At 40.7% G+C, this 16849-nt stretch overlaps 1 protein-coding gene and 1 long non-coding RNA gene across 2 annotated transcripts in view; one reads left to right on the top strand and one right to left on the bottom strand.

Annotated features, from left to right (window-relative positions):
* The first annotated feature begins 1418 nt into the window (after positions 1-1418).
* On the top strand, positions 1419-15506 carry LOC144030399 (neutral alpha-glucosidase C-like). The gene is made up of 23 exons (XM_077536664.1): positions 1419-1537; positions 1636-1692; positions 2050-2152; positions 2334-2461; positions 3501-3680; positions 4109-4130; positions 4212-4272; positions 4424-4520; positions 5685-5856; positions 7311-7434; positions 7672-7907; positions 8390-8596; positions 9720-9863; positions 10300-10396; positions 10974-11075; positions 11295-11469; positions 11552-11620; positions 12365-12429; positions 12504-12580; positions 12908-12982; positions 14132-14245; positions 15017-15129; positions 15197-15506. Exons 1-23 carry the CDS (start codon positions 1509-1511, stop codon positions 15411-15413), a joined length of 2664 nt encoding a protein of 887 aa, XP_077392790.1. The 5' UTR covers positions 1419-1508; the 3' UTR covers positions 15414-15506.
* LOC144030402 (uncharacterized) overlaps positions 6725-16849 on the bottom strand; it is a 65288-nt gene continuing 55163 nt past the window's right edge. Inside the window, exon 4 of the long non-coding RNA XR_013287249.1 lies at positions 6725-7886. This is a non-coding gene — a long non-coding RNA (uncharacterized LOC144030402). The remainder of the gene's footprint in view (positions 7887-16849) is intronic.

The following is a 16849-nucleotide window of genomic DNA, read 5'->3' as shown; positions in this document are numbered from 1 at the left end:
ACGCCCACTCTCCAGTTTTTTTGTTTTGTTTTGTTTTTTTGTTTTTTTAAAAAAAAAGCCATTTTCCTTTCAGACATGCAATTGTAACAATCATTTAAACAATAGGTTTAAAATATGTAAAAATAAATACTGAACCACACAGTAACTGTATAATAATTTATTTAAATAGTATTTTCACTTTTTCAAATATATTAAAATGTATGGATAACATGTATTTGGAGACACTGGAAATGCTTTATCATATAGCGAACAATTGTTTGTAGTCAGAATTTCTTTAAATTAAAGAATTAAATTAAATTAAAAATTAAAAAATCACTTATTTAGCCCAATATAGCAATAAAAAGTTAATATTTTGTCTATAATTAATTAGATACTTTCATTATTTTTCACGTACAATTAATACCTTTAAAATTTTGCAATTTGCTGTCGACTGAAAATGACATCACAAGGGCTCAGGTAACCAATCACCTGTTTTCTAGGTTTGGTCATGTGACATTCACAAACTGAGCTGTGATTGGTAACCAGAGCCCTCGTGATGTCATTATCAGTCGACAGCAAGTTGTGAAATGTGTTTTTATAGGTACTAATTGTACATTATAAATAATGAAAATATCAAATTTATTATAGGCAAAATATTAATGATTGATTATCAAAAATGGCTTAAATAAGTAAAGTATCTCTTTAAGAGAAGCAATTAATAATGCATTTAAGTTATGCACTTCTCTGCTGGAGTTTAAGAAAAAAAAATCAAATGTAAAATGATTAATGGCCTATAGTGCCATTGATATAATGCAAAACATTTAGATTTAGGAATTCTAATGTGAGTGTAGTGGTCTATTAATGTATTATTTTGTTGTAATTCTGCGTGATTTATGGAACTTTATAGGATAAGCGATAATAAGCCTGCTGCTTCAGCTTCAAGGCTATTGATTGCTTTGTAATCGAATATGTCTTCTGCCATCTAGTGGAAGAGGTCTGGATGACATGTCAAACTTTTATGCACTACTACATAAAATTACCACACTAGAGGGAGACAGATGACGTAAAAAGAAAGGAAGAGAGAGAGAGCGAGAGAGAGAGCGAGAGAGAGAGAGAGAGAGAGAGAGAGAGAGAGAGAGAGAGAGAGAGAGAGAGAGAGAGAGAGAGAGAGAGAGAGAGAGAGAGAGTAAGCTGTGACACTGGATTTGGCAACGAACAATGTGTACTCATCAAAGTTAGTCATTTCAATTTGCTCCTCAAATGAAGTAAGTGATTAGTTAAATTGCTCCTCAAAGGAAAAAAAAAAGTTATTTAAGCTTTACATGGAACCTTTCCAAATATAAAAAATAAAATAAAATAAAATAAAATACCAAATAGAGCTTTTACTTTGAAATAGGACACAGGAAATGCAATCTCTATCCGAAAGTTCAGCATGTGTTTGTACGTTGACACTACACCCAGTGTAAACGATAAAAGTCACATCACTTGTTTCTCCTCGCAAGTCGGTATCACCTACTTTTACGCTCAACATGGGGGACGTGAAACAGCCTTTTGTCAGGTATCGTGTGGACCTTTTAATATTATCACATCTCACAAGGGTGCTCGTTTAAATGTAATAACGTAATATGTTCTTGTTGTTGTTTTTACTTTCCATAGTTGTGTGCCTGATGGCAAGTACAAGTTCATGAAAAGTCATGAAGTTGCCTTTTACAGGTGTGTCGTAACAGCAACAGTTGGTGTTCACGTGTTTAAAATTATTTCAGTGTAATTTTCAAATGATTGTTTTTAGTGTGTCATACTAACAATGATTTAATATAATGCAGTATTTTATTTCATGAATGTAACTTTATAACTTTTGTGTTTAAAGATCATCTACCGAATACTAAGTTTGAATACGATTTTCCAATATGATTAACAAAATACAATGAAACGTGTGGAACCAGACAAGCAAAAAAAGTGATCACAACACAAAATATTGAATACCATTTTAATTGAAGTCACTGTTAAATTGTGTTGAAAGTTTTGTCACTTAATATATTCCTTTTTTTTTTCTTTTTTTTTTCCTGCAAGGCGACAGACAGAGGGTCCCAAATTGCAGTATCAAGCCCTTTTGGATACACTTGTTCTCAATGAAAAGGGAGCCCGCTTCGAGTTGCTGGAACCAAACATTCAGGTCCACTATCAATTAAAATAAATAAATAAATAAATAAGATAAACTTCAAAAGATAGTTTTAAACCATTTACACCAAAGTAACTTACCTAATGTTACGTGCTTATGAGATAAATACTAAATAGATAGATAGATATATTCATATATTTATATAAATATAGATATATATATATTGATTCCACAGAGCAAGCTGATCGTGTGCGTGTCACCTTGCAAAAACGACACGGTCAGGATCGTGATTGACGAACTGAAGCCCATTAAAGCGCGCTATCGGGTCCCGGATGTGCTCACCCAGGAGCCGCAGTGCGAAAGGTCAGGCGAGTAAACATGTTCACTGTTACTGGAGGGCGGGGAGTTAGGAATGTGCACACATAGTCAGCATAAGGTGCTTATTAAGCATCTGCATTTTTTTGCCCTTTTTTTTCTTGCATCCTATTGTTTTTGATGTGCAAAAGTGTAGATAATATGAAATTTATTTGGGTTGAATCAAATGTACTTTAAAATGGTGGCAAACTATGTGCAGACGTTTTTGACTTGTGATGCTGGTGCAAGCACATTATCACAAAGCTTTATCTTCTATCTATCTTGAGAATATATATAGTGTGTGTAGAAGATGACACCACATAGTTCATCAACCAAATTGTGCTTTTCTGAATTAGATAGGCTTCTAAAATTGGCTTTATTAATTCATTGTAATTCGTGTTGTTCCGATACTGTTTTTTGACCCCCGATATCGATCCCGATACCCAGCTTTGCAGTATCGGCCGATACGGATACCATACCGATACCTATGTTTTTTTTTCCTCAACATGAAAAAGCTGTCCTGCCATTGGTTCAGAGCATTCAAGGGCCAATAGGATAGCTTAGATCAGCATGCAGTGAACATGCCACATATCAGTGAATGTCGTGCACGGGCAAGACACAAGATGCTGCATCCAAAATCCTATATTAGCGTTGGAATTAATGGTATCGGCATGTTACTTGTGAGTACTCACCGATACCGATACCACTGTTTTAATGCAGTATCGGTATCGGAACAACAATAATTGTAATATTTGGATCGGAAAGTATATTAGCTAGCATAGCAAACTAAACTGGACTATAAACTGCGATGGAAGTATATAATTTTATGTCGGCCATTTTGAAAAATGGCTGTCGTTTGGGTCAGGGGTCAAAACTAGGATGGCCCAATAGCTCGAATTTTTCCCGTGTTTTTGTTCTATGTGCCAAAATTCATGCTTTTATCATCTACTGGGCAATTTTTTGATAAATTGCAACAATGCGCCTAACTTTAAATATCATCATACATCTTGACGTTACACATACGTCTTTGTCCTCATCCTGTGGGCAGGGTAAGAGTGGAGGATCGGCAGCCCGACTCGGTGGCGCTGTCCTGGTCTTCGGGGCTCTACAGGTGCCGCGTGTGGCGGTTCCCTTTCCGCGCGGAGCTCTTGTGCGAGGACCAAGTGGTAGTGACGTTAAACTCGCAAAGCAAGCTGTGGCTCGAAGCTCAACGGGAATGTCCACACAAGTGAGTATATCAATTGACTATTAACTTGTTAAAGTGGATGTCAACCTTAAACATTTCCTGACAATAATATGTTACATGTGACCTCATCGTCTCAACATAACATTCTGATTAATATTACATTTGTGGAATATGAGTTATGAAGAAAAATCCAGCCGTTTTTATCCATCTCAAGGGGCGGCCATTTTGCCACTTGTCAACTGAAGATGACATCCCACTAGCTCAGGCTTCAGGCAACGACCAATCACAGCTCACCTGTTTTCTCAAGCTGCGCTGTGATTGGCTGTCACCTGAGCAACATTGATGTCATCTTCATGTGGCAAAATGGCCGCCCCTGAGATTGATAAATACGGCTGGATTTTGCTGTTTTAACTCATATTCCACTAACGCGATATCGACATGCTTCTCATTGGCGTGTTTGTTCTTTTCAGGCCCACAGCAGATGGAAGCGAGGTCAGAGTAAGACACAAGCCCGTTTGATTGTTTTACAAATGTTTTATTATTATTAATGTTATTGTCTCCTATTCCTCACAGAAGTTACAGGACAATCTGTGGCGAGAGACCTTTGGGGATTTTGTGGACATCAAATTGAACGGTTTGGGTTCACATATTTTAAATAACATTTAGGAATCCCTTTTACTACAGCTGCAGTTTGTCTCAGAACAAATGCAGTCATTCACGTTTTCTTGTGTTCTTAGCATCGACAAAGATGAAGTAACGTGTGCTGCTGTGTGTTTTCCTGCTAGGACCCAGTAGCATTGGCGCTGACTTGCGTCTTCACGGATTCCGGGATGTGTTCGGTGTGCCGGAACACGCTGATAGTCTCCGCCTGGCAGATACCAGGTCCATGTCGGCGAGAAACCTTCAACACTTACACACTGTTCCGCTCAAACTGACTTGTTTCTACTAGTGTTGTTCCGATACCGATACTGGTATCGGCACAGGCGCCGATACTAGTATTGTTCCTAATAGGAAAAAAAAAAACCTTAGGTATCGGCTATACCGTTTTTTGGTTACCGATACCGATTCCGATAGCAAGCTTTGCGGTATCGGCCGATACCGATACCATACCGATACCGAAGTTTTGTTTTTTTTTCAACATGAAAAAGCTGTCATGCCATTGGTTCAGAGCATTCAAGGGCCAATAGGATATCTTAGATGGGCATGCAGTGAACATGTCACATTTCAGTGAATGTCGTGCACCAGCAAGACACAACATGCTGCATCCAAAATTCTATATTAATGTTGGAATTAATAGTATCGGCATGTTACTTGTGAGTACGCACCGATACCGATACCACTATTTTAATGCAGTATCGGCACCCCTGCCGATACCAGTATCGGTATCGGAACAACACTAGCCGATACTGCATTAAAACAGTGGTATCGGTATCGGTGACTACTCACAAGTAACAGGCCGATACCATTAATTCCAAAGCTAATATAGGATTTTGGATGCAGCATCTTGTGTCTTGCTGGTGCAGGACATTCACTGATGTGTGACATGTTCACTGCATGTCAAGCTATGATATCCTATTGGCCATTGAATGCTCTGAACCAATGGCAGGACAGCTTTTTCATGTTGAGGAAAAAAATTCTAATTAAGTATCGGTATGGTATCGGTATCGGCCGATACTGCAAAGCTGGGTATCGGAATCGGTATCGGGAGCCAAAAAAGGAGCAACACTAGTTTCTACGTTTACCATTCTTTCATCCTGAAATGTAATGACTTTCTTGAGTAATCCAAAAATACACAACGGTGAAGCTATTTTGAAATGTCAATATTTGTACGGTTGCTCTAAAGCCAGGACTTATGCAACAAACTGTGGATGTGGCGGCGTCTTTTAGCTTTAGTTCCTATTTGTAGCGTTTGTTTCATATTGACTATTTGCCATGTTCCGTTGTATTTTTTTTTTTTTTTAACTACATTTATCCCCCACGTTTTACATGTTTCTTTTATTAAAACTTGGGGCATAAATTGTGTTTGTTCCGCCGATGTCCCCGCAGGGATGACGAACCATACCGACTGTACAACCTGGACGTGTATGCCTATGAGATACACAGCCACTTGGGCATTTACGGCAGCGTCCCGTTCCTGGTGGCCCACAAGCAGGACCGAACTCTGGGAGTCTTTTGGCTCAATGCCTCAAACTCATTTGTACACGTAAACTACAACCAGGTACTGGTGATACAGTACTAGTTTATAGTCCTGAGTCTGTCTGTCCTAGTTGTTGATCCATTTTTAGTCTTCATAAGACTTAGGTTCGGACCCCTCTTAGCCTTTTGTCCTGAATCCTAGTCTTTAGACCCAGGTCTGCAGTCCTTAGTCATGTTTTACTCTTTAGTCCCAAATCCTAGTCTTTAGTCCTAAATCTGTACTCCAAGTCCCACATAATCGGCATATTTTAGTCTGATTATTTCTTAGTTTTTACTAAGTACCAGTATTTAGTCTTGACTCATTTGCTCCCAATAACGTGTAAATACGTTTTTTTTATGTTCGAAGTGTCCCAAAGACGTATTTATACGTTTTTTTTGTTTGTTTGTTTTTTTAATGCTAGAGCATACAGAAGGCTTTGATTCAGCCTCTCAACTGCAAAGAACGGTTGCAGAAATGGTAGTTATTACACAAACGGCCAGCAGGTGGCAGCAGAGCAAAGGAGATCAACCAGGGCCATCTAGAAAAAAAGGTCAATTACTTACAATTTTAAATAGATTTGCAAAAACTGATGAAACTCTTCTAATGATAATGCTGCAAAACGGAAACAGATTTTCCTGATGAAAGAAGAGACTTTAAGCTTTCTTTTGATAGGTTCCATGCTTTTATAGCCATAAAACACAATATTCTGTGGGCCTTGCAAAATCAGTCAAAATACAGTAAAACAGCCGGGAGCGAACGGGATTGCTTCTGTGAAAATGGCTGGGAGTGAATGAATTAAATACTAGTCTTCAGTATTAAATTATATTCCTTAGTCTTCCATCCTATTTTAGACTTTGACTTTGTCTGAGACTAAATCCAACATTTTAGTTGTAATATCTCACCCTCAGTCATTTGTCTGTCTGTAGTCCTGTTTTAATCTTTAGAACTAAATCATAGGTGTTCATTTTAAGTCCTATTTTACTCTTTATTCCAGTCTTTATCTTTTAAACCGTCTGTCGGTTGTCCTAAGTCTCTAATTTGTCATCCATTCCTACCCCAATCTTAAATCTTTAGTGCTATTTTAGTTTTTCAGACTGTCACAGTCTTTAGTAAGTCTCAGTTGGTCTGTAGTTTTGTCTTTAGTATTAATTCATAATCTTTTGTCCTAATTCCTAAGACCCTTAGTCCTATGTTCGGCTTTTGTCTTATGTTGTTTTATGGCTCCACCATTATCAGACCGACCCAGCGTTCCTCCAGCCTCAGGTCAAATTGCAAAAATTTGTCTGCACGACATTCCAGTATTTGAATACATTTTACTTCATTAAATAATAAATGTTTTATTCTAGTTGACTTTTAGTCACACCTGTTGAGTAAATTGCCCAGAGCAAAAAATAAATAAATAAAAAACGTCCCTGTGTAGTACAAACTTAAACCAAACCCAAGGAACATCACAAACTGCAGTTTCCCAGTTCTCCCATTTTCTTGACTTCCTCCAGGAAGAAAACGGGCTACTACCCCACACCGATGTCCACTGGCTGTCTGAGAGCGGAGTGATAGACTGCATGGTTCTGCTGGGCCCGACTCCAGCGCAGATGTATCGCCAGTACGCTGAGCTGACTGGTATGTGAGCCAACAATCACAAGCGGCGATTTGTCATATACGTAATGATGTACCGGCCGCAACACCGCCACTATGGTGGGAATAATTCATTCCCTACTCTCTCGTCATTACGCGGCGATTTTTAATGAACAGTTTAGTGAGCTATAATTCACCTACCAGAAAAAAAACAAAAAAAAAACTGCAGTATAGAGAGATTAGAGACCAGAATTGAGAAAACATCATGACTCCCTCCTCCAGGTTACCAAGTCCTCCCGCCTTTTTTCACCCTGGGCTACCATCATTCACGCTGGGACAATGACACCCAAGATGATGTGCTGGAGGTGGATGCTGGGTTCGACCGCCACCGCATCCCATATGATGTCTTGTGGCTGGACATCGAACACACGGACGAGAAGCGCTTCTTCACCTGGAACTCCAAAATGTTTCCTGATCCGACTGGCCTGCAGCGCCACCTGGAGGAGAAGAACAGGAAGGTCGTCACCTGGTTTTCTGATTCATGTCCTTCACGCACTTGGTGGTTATCAATGATTCCACATAATGATTGATTGTTAGACCTAAGTCTGTCGTCCAAGTCCTTAGTCCAGTTTCATTTTTTTTAACCCCACCTGTGCCGCTATATACCCAAATCTGTACTCCTGGTCCTTAGTCCTTATTTCGCTCTGTTTTAGTCTTAAGTACCAAGTCCCAGTCTTTATTCCTTTTTCCCATGCTTAAGTCCGAAATCTTACCCTTCAGTCCTGTACCACCCTTGATAACTTTGCACAACAAAATAGTTTCTTGTCTAAGTATGTAGTCTTAGTCCGAGACCTCCCTTAGCCTTTTGTCCTAAAGACATCAGATCTAAATCTGTATCTTAGTCCTAAATCTTAGTCTATGCTGAGTCTGCGTGCTTATTCATTTAGTCTGTACTCCTAATCTGATTTCCCGACCCAGCCAGTCCGTTTTCTGATTTCAGTTGGTGGTTATCATTGATCCCCCAATCATGATTGATTCTGATTGGTCGCTCTACCAAGAGGGGCGGGACGAAGGGCATTTTGTCATGGACAGAGAGGGACAGATATTCAAGGGGACTTGCTGGCCGGGAGAATCGCATTACCCAGATTTCAGCAGCCCGCATGCTCGGGCCTGGTACGCCAAGTGCTTTGCCCTGGATCGATACAAGGTTGGTGCAAAAATGATCTCTTGTGCCACTTCTGACACGATTTTGTCAAATATCAAATTGTCGGAAAATGAGGAAAAAGGATGATGACGAGCGACGACGACGTGCTAGACTACTTTGTATATTGAAAATGTGGATTGGGTGTGGCGGTGGTGGGCTAAGTGGGAAGATTTAACGATTAAAGTTTGGGTTTTTTTTCCCCTGTCCATTGCTATCCCAGTAGTTTGAATAAATGGAGACCGCAAACTGTCCCCTACCTAATCTTTCCCCTGGTAACGCTTGATGTGTTACCATGAATATACTGTAGTGTATTCCCATCACCTACGTCAAGTTATTTCTGTGACCTTAAAGGCCCAGTCTGCCAGTTTCACTGTGGAAAAGGCACTTTTTAAATACAGGATTTAAGCAAACAAACTTCTCAATTTACAGGTCAGGGCTTGTCTTCATTTCTGGTGGTGATTTTGTCCTCAACCCGCACCCCCCCAGCTTGTATTTTGCCATTTTGTGTTTGTTTTGTAAACAGCGGGACGTTTCTGTGGAAAGACAGTGTTTACACCCCTCCAGCCAATCGCAGAGCGGGGGGTGGTGCGTTGCAAACGGGGCCGGGCGAACGTGTCGGCTGCGTGACGTCACTCCCGCGGCAATTTGAAAGCACGCACGGATTATTTTTTTTCACTCACTCATTCACACATGTAAGCTTCTGTGAGTGAGTGAGTGAGTGAGTGAGTGAGTGAGTGAGTGAGTGAGTGAAAAAAAAAAAAAATCCGAGCATGCTTTCAAATTGCCGCGGGAGTGACGTCACGCAGCCGACACGTTCGTCCGGCCCCGTTTGCGACACGCCACCCCCCCCCCGCTCTGCGATTGGTTGGAGGGTTGTAAAAAAAAAATGTCTTTCCACAGAAACGTCCCACTGTTTACAAAACAAAAACAAAATGGCAAAATACAGGCTGGGGGGGGATGCGGGTTTAGGACAAAATCACCACCAGAAATGAAGACAAGCCCTGATCTGTAAATTGAGAATTAGTTAGTTTGTTTAAATCCTGTATTTAAAAAGTGCCTTTTCCAGAATGAAACTGGCAGACTGGGCCTTTAAGACCCGATTTCGTTGGTGTGTTTCTCCACACAGGGTTCCACACCATCGCTACATGTTTGGACTGACTTGAATGAACCCACCGTGTTCACTGGGCCCGAGTTGACATTGCCTAAGGATGCTGTACAATATGGGGGCTGGGAACACCGGGAGTTGCACAATATGTACGGCTTTTACCAGGTGAGGGGAGGAAGAGTGAACATAAATATAATGGTATTCCAACAAGTATTGACTTTGCGTGGCATGTTTGAACACAATGATTGGAAGCAAAAAGCTGGAATGTACTAATGCCTGAGGCCAAGAATTAAAGAAAGTAAGGAAGCTTTGTTTATCGCACATTTCATAGACAGTGTAACTCAATGTGCTTTCCATGATAAAAATACTTTTAATAGCCTTAAAAAACAGTTAAATATGTACAGAAATCAAAGATTAAAAATAAATAAATAAAATACTTTAAAAAAACACGAAGGACAGTGGAATAAACACAAAAGAGGTATAGGGGCTGGCTACAAAATGAACGAAGGAGGGAGGGAAAATAAACTTAAGTGGGTCAACACACAACGAGCACCACACAATCATTTATTTATTTTTTTTGTAATGAATGCATTGCTGCTAGCAAATGGCAGCAGTGGACGGCCTGATGACCCGCTCCGGTGGCTTAGAGAGACCTTTCGTTCTGACGCGCGCCTTCTTCGCCGGGACCCAGCGACTAGGTATGTTTTTAGGTCGTGTCTGCGTTGGGCTTAGGGCGTGTGAGTAGGGGGGGGGGGGCAGTATTGGTATCTGGCTATGCCAGATCCACCATACCAGCATTTACTGAAACTCAAACAGAATTTGCTTCTCCTACTAGTTGCTGAATCAGTGGAGGCTGGTGTTTGTGGGTCTCACTCTGCTTCATCTATCCTACCTTTCTTTCTTTGTTACTATAGTCTTTCCTCTGGTCTCTTGAGGTCTCCCTAATCTGTTGCAATTTAGATGTTTCTGGTGTTGGTGAAAGATACTCTGTGGGTGATAGGTGGTGTATGGTAGGTGCTGGATTTCATGTGGTTTCATCTTTCTTTCCTTTGACCCTTCCTCTGGTCTCCTTTACGACTCTGGCGGGACTGAAGTCTCCGGTTAAGGTGAAGGGTCTGGGATTTATAACAGGTTTCAGGCAAATTAAAGAGCACAAACTCACATGCACACACAAAAAAAAAAAGAGAGTGATGATGATATGTTGACTTGGGAAGGCTCTTGAAAAACTTTACATTCGTCGAAAACTAAACAATGAGTACGGTGTTTGTTATGCAGGAGCGGTGTGGACTGGCGACAACCTCGCCACTTGGGAGTATCTGAGGATCTCAATCCCCATGTGTCTGTCCATGTGCGTAGCGGGCATCTCGTTTTGCGGAGGTGAGTCAGGAAAAATACTAGTAGAAAAATAGTTATGCCGTTGAAATGGCATTAATCTGTTCTAGCCCTCGTATAATCACCACCATTGTTTTTATTTGGTTTTTAGTATGTTTTTAAATTAAGCAAAACAGCACTAACGTAAAAAATCAACACTCATACTCGAAGCAAGTGATCATGACCTTGAAGAAATGGCTTGTAATTTGTTCCCGCGCTTTTCAGCTGACGTCGGCGGGTTCATTCCGGAGCCAGGCGACGAGTTGTTGGTCCGTTGGTACCAAGCCGCCTGCCTGCAGCCATTCTTCCGAGGTCACTCATCGATGAACACTACGCGTCGGGAACCCTGGCTGTTCAAGGACGAGGTGACCGACGCTATCCGACGCGTCATTGAAGAGAGGTGCAGTACCACGCTCCTTCGTCTATAATTGCATTTATCTCATTTGAAATACTTCCAAAGTAACAAGCGTCTGGGTTCTCAGGTACTGCTTGCTGCCATATTGGTACACTCTTTTCTACCGGGCCCACATAGACGGCCTACCTGTGCTCAGGTTAGTGCCACTGCTTGGGAACATGACTATAGATAAAATTAAAAAATGCTGCGTTTATTAGTGATGTTTTTAATATGTGATGTCACGATATTACCGACACAATGGCCCGTACATGCCTAATTAAAATTAAACTGCACTAATAAACTAACCACCAGAGGGTGTTGGAAGTGCACAGATACAATACAACCTCACCATTTTAACACCCTTTAACTCATTTGCTCCCAAAGACGTATTTAAACGTTTTTATGTTTTTTTATGCTAGAGCATACAAAAGGCTTTGATGCAGCCTCTGAACTGAAGAAAACGCTTGAATGGTAATGGCAATGGTAGTTATTACAAATATAGCCAGCAGGTGGCAGCAGAGTATAAGAGATCAAACAGAGCCATGTTGCTAAAAGCTCCCCACTGTTTTAAACAGATTTATGATTAAACTTAGCTATATTCTAATGCTAATTGCTCCAAAATGGAAACAGATAAAAATATACTTTTTTTTCCTGATGAAAGAAGAGATGCTAATTTTTCTTAATATCGTGACACGACGACGGCGATCGCAATATTCTCGTTATTGTTACATCCGTACTTCACAGCGCAGATCTGTGATCGCCCTGGCCAACATTAAATCATCACTGTTACCAATATTGATAAAATACAATTATCTTCATTTTCTTTCTTTCTTTCGAAAGCCCTTGCATGAGATGTCATTGGCTTTGTGGGTGTTCCTAATCTAGTGTCCTATACGTTCAGGCCTCTGTGGATGGAGTTCCCTCAGGAACAGAGCATCTTCAGTATGGAGCACCAGTACATGCTTGGTAATGTCACATTTTCTACATTCACCCATCGCAAATTTTTTTTGTTACATTCTATATGTTAATGTTGAGCGCAGGAGAAGCGCTGATGGCATGTCCCGTCACGCAAGCTGGCATTACGGAGCTTCAAGTCCTGTTTCCTGGAGCGGAGGAGGTAGCGTATAGTGCTTTGCAAAAGTATTTCCCCATTTGACTTTTTTTTATGAAATAGCCTATGAACCGCATGACTGGGGCACACTCTGTATTGTAAACCCTTTGAGGGGCGAACATTTGAGATGCCAACAAAAGTTGTTTTCATGTCAGGGTTTGTTCAAGGTTGCTGCGTTTCCTAAACATTCTCCAAACAGTCTTAATGGTCTTTGTTGTCGCAAAGAAATTTTGAACATGTTCATATTTTATACATAATACCTTTGCAAGCCACGGTAAACATTGATTCAAGAGCTCACCGCTGTCAAATATATTGTATTTTCTTATCTTTTAGCTGTGGTATGACATCAAATCAGCGGAGGTTCACCAAGGAGGAGGGACTCTGAGTATACCGGTCACCTTGGACAGGGTAAATATTCTATGTGGATTTTTGTCCTGTTCTGGCACCTCGGTGAAAAGATGTGACCATGAAGAAGTGAGTCAAGGGCTGCTTAACAAAACTGACATAGACACACTCAGAACTCAAAACATCAGTAGATTTAGTTACGAAAGGTTTTATGATGGTGATGACTCACCAACTTCAAAACTAGCTAACCAACTAATTATAACTGACTAACTGCATACTACAAATTGGTTTAAGCCACCCCCTCCCCCCCAAAAAAATGGTTTTCCAAACATCCCAAGCACAGATAAGGGTTTAACGATTGCACTAACTAGTAAATGAATGAATCAGACAACCAACTGACTAACCAAACAACTGACTTGCGACTCAACAAACCAACCAACCAACCAACCCAGAATGCTACCCAAGACATCTCGGTGATCTGCGATTGGCTGGCAACCAGTCCAGGGTGTACCCCGCCTACTGCCCAAAGCCAGCTGAGATAGGCGCCAGCACCCCCCGCCACCCTTGTGAGGAATAAGCGGTCAAGAAAATGGATGGATGGATGGATGGACATCACGGTGATAGTTGATAAAGGCTTTAAGATAGTGACAAGGGACGAATCAACTCACTGGCCAACCAACCAATAGACTAACCAATGATCCAGACGACCGACCAATTAACCAGCCAATCGTTATCCTGTAGGTAGGAATAAAGTGCATTACAATGAGTTAAAAATGTCAAAATGGTACTCAAGACGTCACAGCTACATTTGTTATACTGCAGAGGTTTTATGATGGCGATAAGTTACTAATTACATCATCTTTCTGTTTGTAGGTTGAAAAGCAGTGAATAGGCTAGTTTTTTTTTTTTTCTGACGACGACTAACCGACTGACCAACCAGCTATTGGTGATAGTTAGCTATTTGTTAGTCTCTAAAAAAAAAAAATAAAAAAAAATAAATGGATGTGCTAAGATAACATAGAATACAGATTACAAGAGGAAACTGTTACCTTTCTGTTTACAATCCTTCAAAAGTAAAATGTGATTGATCACATAGTGCTACTTCAACAGCTCGTAGAGTTTTGTTGTATGAAGTATTTCAAGGTAACATATGGAGTTTAAGGGTTAACCATTGGAGCGAACAGATGTTTCCATTTTGTGCACGGTCATTAGATTCCAGTTTTCCAGCGAGGCGGTACGATGGTGTGCCGTGCCGTAGCGGCCGGGACTTGTACCGCTGACCTCCGGAAGATGCCTCTTGCCATCACGGTGGCTCTGGATTCTCAGGTGAGAGGAGCAAGGATGATAATGACGTTGAATGGAGGGATAAAAGGTGTCAAAATTTACACTGTACGGCTAGTATTTTACAAACTGACATTGGAGGTAGCATATGAGGTAGCACGAGTTTATTAACTCATTCACTCCCAGCCATTTTCACAGAAGCAGTCCCGTTCGCTCCCGGCTGTTTTACTGGATTTTGACTGATTTTGCAAGGCCCACAGAATATTGTGCTCAATTGCTATAAAAGCATGGAACCTATCAAAAGAAAGATTAAAGTCTCTTCTTTCATCAGGAAAAAAACAAGTATGTTTCTGTTTCCGTTTTGCAGCAATTAGCATTAGAAGAGAGCTAAGTTTCATCAGTTTTCACAAATCTATTTAAAATTGTAAGTAAATGAAATTTTTTTCTAGATGGCCCTGGTTGATCGCCTTTGCTCTGCTGCCACCTGCTGGCCGTTTGTGTAATAACTACCATTTCTGCAACCGTTCTTTGCGGTTGAGAGGCTGCATCAAAGCCTTCTGTATGCTCTAGCATAAAAAAAAACAACAACAAAAAAACGTATAAATACGTCTTTGGGACACTTTGAACATTAAAAAAAACCGTATTTATACGTTATTGGGAGTAAATGAGTTAATATCCCTCATTTGCCCGGTATTATGTGAAAGGCACGGGTAGCTAAATTTTCGATCTTGTGTCACGGCTTAACAACATTTTTTCAGCATTGGAGGTAGTATTATATATTTCACTGTGTGAAAGACACTGTCCAATCTCCCTCAGGGTGTCGCCAAAGGTGAAGTCTATCTTGATGACGGACACACCTTCTTATACCGTGACAAGCAGGAGTTCTGCCTGTGCTCCTTCCACATGTTGGCTGGACGTCTGCAGTGTCGGTGAGTTCGAACACCCCCTCGTCACGACGTACCTTCAGAACGTCATCACGGGTCTGTCGCCCAGCAGCGCCGCCGGCGAAGTGCGGAGGTACAAGTGCCGCACATTGGTGCGCTCAGTGGGCATCTTGGGGGTGCGGGACAAGCCGTCTGCGGTGCAGGTTTACGCTGTGGAGGGGGGCCAGGGCGACTCCGTGGAGTTCGAGCACGACGCGGAGCGAGGCGTGCTCAGCATCGGCAACTTGGAGCTCAGCCTGGACGACGAATGGGACATCCAAATATGCTGAGTTTATGTCACATCTTATCTGTATGTGTACTATGATAAATATATAAATAACAATGAGCACCGATTGAGTTTACACGTAATGCCAAAAAATAAACTAAAGGTAAAATTTTGTTGTTTCCTGTTTTTATTACGTACATATTATTGTACAGTGATTAGCGTGCACAGTAATTAATGTATTGTGATATTATTGGGCTATCGTATCACTAGTTACTGTGGAACCACGATTTGACTGACTAATTAAAGGGAGGGGTCATTTGTAAGAGTAATAATTTCAAATACAGTCCAAAATGTTTTATTGATAGATAGATAGATAGAAAGTATATAAAAAAAGCTTTAAACAGTTTCAAGAACACTGTCAATGTAAAATCATGACCATGCAATAGCAACCGAATGAAACATTTTAACTTTCGATCTATCTTGAAATGATTGCTTTTGATTGAATCGCCATCACTACATTCATCACTGATTGATTGAGCTAAGATGAGCACAAATTAGCCAGCCTGGCCAACTTTGGCTCGTCAACGGACTATCTAATTCTTATTCCACTCGCCCGCCACTGAGATATGATGAGTGAATAAAGAGGACGGAGGAAGTGATGGCAAGATTATTGCGGTCATTGACGGAGGAGCAATGGGGGAAATGTCATTTCGAATCACTTGTTGAACCCAGCTAAAGAATACTTTAAAAAAATACTGCCTCTTACCATAAAGTTGGATTTTTATTTTTATTTTTTTATATTTTTGCGGGGGCGGGGTGCCATGATCTTTTTGTAATGCAGAATGCGCGCCATGGCGCCGGAAAAGCCTGGAAAAACCGAATACAGATGACGTGCTTGGAAAGACTTCAGTTGTGTTCTGTTTCTCTCAGTCAGCCCACTTTTGAAAAAAAAAACAATATGGCCGGAAGCCTGTGCAGATGTGCAATTTAAGGGTGTCAATCTGGGACAAGGATGTTCCGTTATGTTGCTTTCAATGACCTCAGGTCAACTTTCAGATATTGCCATATGGCTGATCGGATTCCGGACGAATGGGGAAAAATTAGGAAAATCATCAAATACAAAAATATTAGGGCTGGGAATCTTTGACTGTCTCACAATTCGATTCGATTATTATCTATGCTGCATGTTTTCTTAAAAAAAAAAAAAAACTTTTTCAATTGTAGCTTCAAATGATTTATACTGTATCAATGGTTCTTTTTTTAATGAGAAAAAACTGATGTTAGAGGCATTCTGCTGTCACAAGTAAAATGGAAAGTGAATGTTTGCAAATGATGGATGAAAAATCATTTAATAAAGGTAAGATTCTCTACTGACCAGACAAAGTTTAATGGACCTTATCTGTTACTGATCTACGAATACGTTACCTTGCTTGTCATGTCGTCATTGTCACTCGTGTGTGTATACAGTACAGTCAGAGCCAGTTATTTGCACCACTAGAT

This window comes from Festucalex cinctus, chromosome 11 (genome assembly GCF_051991245.1).
Source record: "Festucalex cinctus isolate MCC-2025b chromosome 11, RoL_Fcin_1.0, whole genome shotgun sequence".
Taxonomy (NCBI): Eukaryota; Metazoa; Chordata; class Actinopteri; order Syngnathiformes; family Syngnathidae; genus Festucalex; species Festucalex cinctus.
The sequence above is the reverse complement of the archived record's forward strand: the minus strand, read 5'-3'. Positions and strand labels throughout refer to the sequence as shown.

Coding starts and splice junctions, on each gene's coding strand:
- LOC144030399 (XM_077536664.1), top strand. CDS start 1,509: ATGGGGGACGTGAAACAGCCTTTTGTCAG. Junction 11,076..11,294: donor GGGCATCTCGTTTTGCGGAG/GTGAGTCAGGAA, acceptor CGCGCTTTTCAG/CTGACGTCGGCGGGTTCATT. Junction 15,130..15,196: donor GCTGGACGTCTGCAGTGTCG/GTGAGTTCGAAC, acceptor GTCGCCCAGCAG/CGCCGCCGGCGAAGTGCGGA.